This window comes from Sitophilus oryzae, unplaced genomic scaffold (genome assembly GCF_002938485.1).
Source record: "Sitophilus oryzae breed Bouriz unplaced genomic scaffold, Soryzae_2.0 scaffold_1574_pilon_pilon, whole genome shotgun sequence".
In the NCBI taxonomy this organism is placed as follows: Eukaryota; Metazoa; Arthropoda; class Insecta; order Coleoptera; family Curculionidae; genus Sitophilus; species Sitophilus oryzae.
The window spans coordinates 1,301-5,160 of NW_022146252.1; the positions used below are offsets into that span (position 1 = coordinate 1,301).

The window sequence follows — 3,860 nt, forward strand, 5'->3', positions numbered from 1 at the left end:
AAATCCATTGTTTTTCTAGGTGTGTGGGAACTTTTATCTTCTTGGTGGAGGATCATTCATCGTTGAGGGTTGGTTTTTCCAAACTCAGCAATTACATACTTCCAGCCAACAAATACCTAGATATGTATTCCAGTCAGCGACCAATCAGCAGTAATAGATTTTTGATTTTGCAGAGGAATTGCTGCTACATGACCCGCTTTTGATACAAATGTCGCCACCATCTTAAGAGTTTTTGGAAATACTTCGGGAACGGATAACTCGTCGGTTTTGGCTCATCTCGGAACACTCAAACAGCCGATTGGTGATTATTTTCGGGTTCATAAGAGTAAATCCGTTTTGTATAGATTTTTGACACCAATTAACTCTAATTGCTTTCTATTCTTCCGTCAACAGATGCAGTATCCGGCGAGAAACTATTTTTTACAGATAATTCTTCATGTAAAATTTTTTGAATTGAGGTCTTTGAAATGCCCAATAATGCTTCAGTTTCACTATATGTGACATGTCTATTTTCTTGTCCATGTTTAAATTCTTCATACCAATGAGAAACTATCGACAGATATGGTTCAGGGTTCTTCATTACCGTAAACAAAAACCAATTCGGCAAGACATTCTTTTTGAGACAACTGTCTTCGAAAATTGTAAAAAATTATTGGGCAAAAATTTTCTCGGCTTAATTCCATTATTCGACTAACTCGTCTTCTTCAAAAATTCAGTTTAGGTACATTTTTAAACGAAGCGGTTTAGTTTCTTTGGCGTTAAGTTAACTGAAGAAGACAGTTAATTTTGACATTTGATATATGTCAACAGGCGCCTACTATGTTTCTTTATGCAGAATATAAAAAACAACCCTCGTACAGTTTAGTTCAAATATGGAGTATATATATTACAACTATATTTACTTTTAGGTTCTGGTGTTGGAATTGGCCGCGGGCGGAGAACTCCAACACATCTTGGACAGCGGTCAGTGCCTGGGAGAAATGGAAGCCCGCAAAGCCATGAAACAGATCCTCGAGGGAGTTTCGTACTTGCACGACCGCAACATTGCCCATCTCGACCTCAAACCTCAAAACCTACTACTCTCGGTGGAGGACAGCTGTGACGACATCAAGTTGTGCGACTTTGGTATTTCAAAAGTTCTGCAACCTGGTGTTACAGTGCGGGAAATTTTAGGTAACGATCTTGTTTCACAGTTTCATAAGTATTCTCTGATAACAAAGGTTTTACCATAAAAATGCTTTATGATGACAGATTGACTGTCTCTCAAGTTTAATTTTGTGATAATCTATGAATAAGTAGAAGATATATAATAATAATAGCTCCCGTATATAGCGTTTAACGCCTTGGGAGTAGCAAGGTACTTTTCCATACTAGAGCCGTTCGGTATACAAGGTAATGTGGCTAGCATTACGCTTCAACCGCCTATTATTACCTCACTACCTTGAGTAGTAACTACCTAATAAAGTAGTAACAATAAGTAGAAGATAATTTAATAATACATTTATTAACTATTCAATAAATTAGTGTACCAATGTATTAGTGTTTGCTATGGCAGTATTTACAACGATGTTATTTCTTTTTGTTTTTACCAACAAATCAATAATCAAGTTTCTTTGTATTAAATTTTTATTGTAACACAAGCTGTCTGGTCTATTTCAGGTACTGTAGATTATGTAGCACCCGAAGTGCTTAGTTACGAGCCCATATGCTTATCGACTGATATTTGGTCTGTGGGAGTCCTGGCCTACGTACTTTTGTCCGGTTTCAGTCCGTTCGGAGCAGACAGCAAGCAGCAGACGTTCTTAAACATATCCAAGTGCTCGCTGAGCTTCGAACCTGAACACTTTGGCGACGTATCGAGTTCGGCCATAGATTTTATCAAGGGCGCTCTTGTGGTTGATCCAAGGTAAGTATTTGATGTTAATTGGAACTTTACAATTAAACTCCAGTACGCTTAAACCCCTATAATTAATTAAAATTAAATACATACACGCAAAGAGAAAATGAGAGTTAGTTAGTTTGTCAGTTTAAGATGAGAATGGAGTTCATACCTACTGACAATTTCCTTCTATTGAGAGATAGAATCTACAATATATCCACAATAACACAATATATCCGCAATAACCGAGTTAGTAAGGGCTTCGAAACAAATTAGTCAGGTGATACCAGAACGACAGGTTACTTCAATCTTCTTGATTCTAGGTTTCATGTTCTCTTGCAAAAGCAAGTTGACTTCTGCGATATTCAACAGATAGTACTGGACACAGGGCTGGTCTTCTGGAGAAGAGATTACCTTCAGTTAGTTTTTGACGAACTTTTCACGTGCTTACATCCACATTCACAGATCATAATTCGACTATCGCACAATTTGATTGCAAATAACCAAGAACTCAGCACCAAACCAAACGAAACCATAATATTTGCTAGAAACGTCTTGAAATAAAGCTACTATCTTGCTGTCCCCGACGTTCTGACAACAAATTGGTGGTTTAAATTAAAGCATAAAAGTTTAATAGCATAAAAGATCATTTGCTTTTTCATTGCCTTCTATCCCTTGGTGAGCAGGCACCCAACGGATAGAAGGAGGCAAGTAGGAGGACTTTATTTTCGTCTAATTTATTAAGCCTCTCTAGGCATTCTTTGACCAACTTCGAATTGATGGTTACTGAGTTGATCGCGTTTAGTGCTGCTTGACTATCGGATAAGATGGCTATTTCCTGTGTTCGATAGTTCCTATCTAAGATAAATTTTACGCATATTTCGATAGCGTAAATTTCTGCCTGAAAGATGCTTGGGTAGGTACCCATTGATTCGGAATATTTAGTTTTCGGCCCAAATACTCGTATCCCTGTCCCTGCTTTGGTTGTGGAAGCATCAGTATACCACGTTATAGTATGATATTTTACATGCTGAGCAAACGTTTCTTCCTTCCAATCCTTTTTATTACTCAATACTACAGTGAGGTGTTTCTCAGAGTTGTAAATTCTTGGAATGTCATCCACTGAGAGTTGGAGAAGTGGAATTTTCTTTTTAAGGGTGCCCCAAGCCCCTGACCTGAAAATTCTCCCAGTACTGTTGACGGTTGATCTTAAGTTATACATGTCTTATATTGGACATTTGGACATATTTGTCCAACGAGAGGATGTATGATGTATGACAGCTGTGTTCTGCTTTTTTTTTATCTTCCCTGATTCCTTGGGCAGATTTTATCAGGTTATGCCATAAGTTTAAAAAGCAAAAATAATTGGTACATATGCAATGGATCGAAATTGTGTGTTTATATTATTTGTTATATCCGCTTATCTTTTCTGGATAAAGCTATTATAATTGATCATTTTCATTTGCGAATCGATCTATATCTAAATCTGTTTGAATATTGATATATTTGTTTTATTTTTCAGAGAGAGGCCTACGGTTCACGAACTCCTCGACCATCCGTGGATCTCGCTGAAGTCCAACCTAGCGCCCGTCCTCGCCCTGCCCACGGATCCGAATCCCATCACCCCGAAATCGACGCCGATCAGCCAGCGAAAGAGCTTCAGCTGCATAACGACGACGACGACGACGGACGGACCATCGCCCAAATCCAAAGACTTTCCGTCGCATAAGCGCAACACTTTGAACGGGTCCTTTCCCGAACCCGGCGTCCGTACGTACACAGTCACCGCTAACTGTCTTTGTCCGCAGTGCGGGACGGCGTGCAGACACCTGTCACACCCGCCCGTCACCAAGACAACCATCACCATCGACCGGGGCATTCTGTGTTAGTTAGTTCTTATCGGTCCGGTGTATGTGTCCGCCGTGCCTTTTGTTGATACTTTGGAGCTGTTTTGATTTGGCCACTAGATTATTTTTGTTCA

General features: G+C 39.2%; 1 protein-coding gene across 1 annotated transcript; it reads left to right on the top strand.

Moving 5' to 3' along the window:
* Positions 1–908: 908 nt before the first annotated feature.
* Positions 909–3,854, top strand: LOC115879055 (death-associated protein kinase related-like; the record flags this gene model as incomplete). The annotated part of the gene is made up of 3 exons (XM_030895689.1): positions 909–1,173; positions 1,660–1,906; positions 3,402–3,854. Coding segments are annotated over 3 exons (879 nt in total), but the record flags the coding sequence as incomplete, so codon positions are not given.
* Positions 3,855–3,860: the final 6 nt, after the last annotated feature.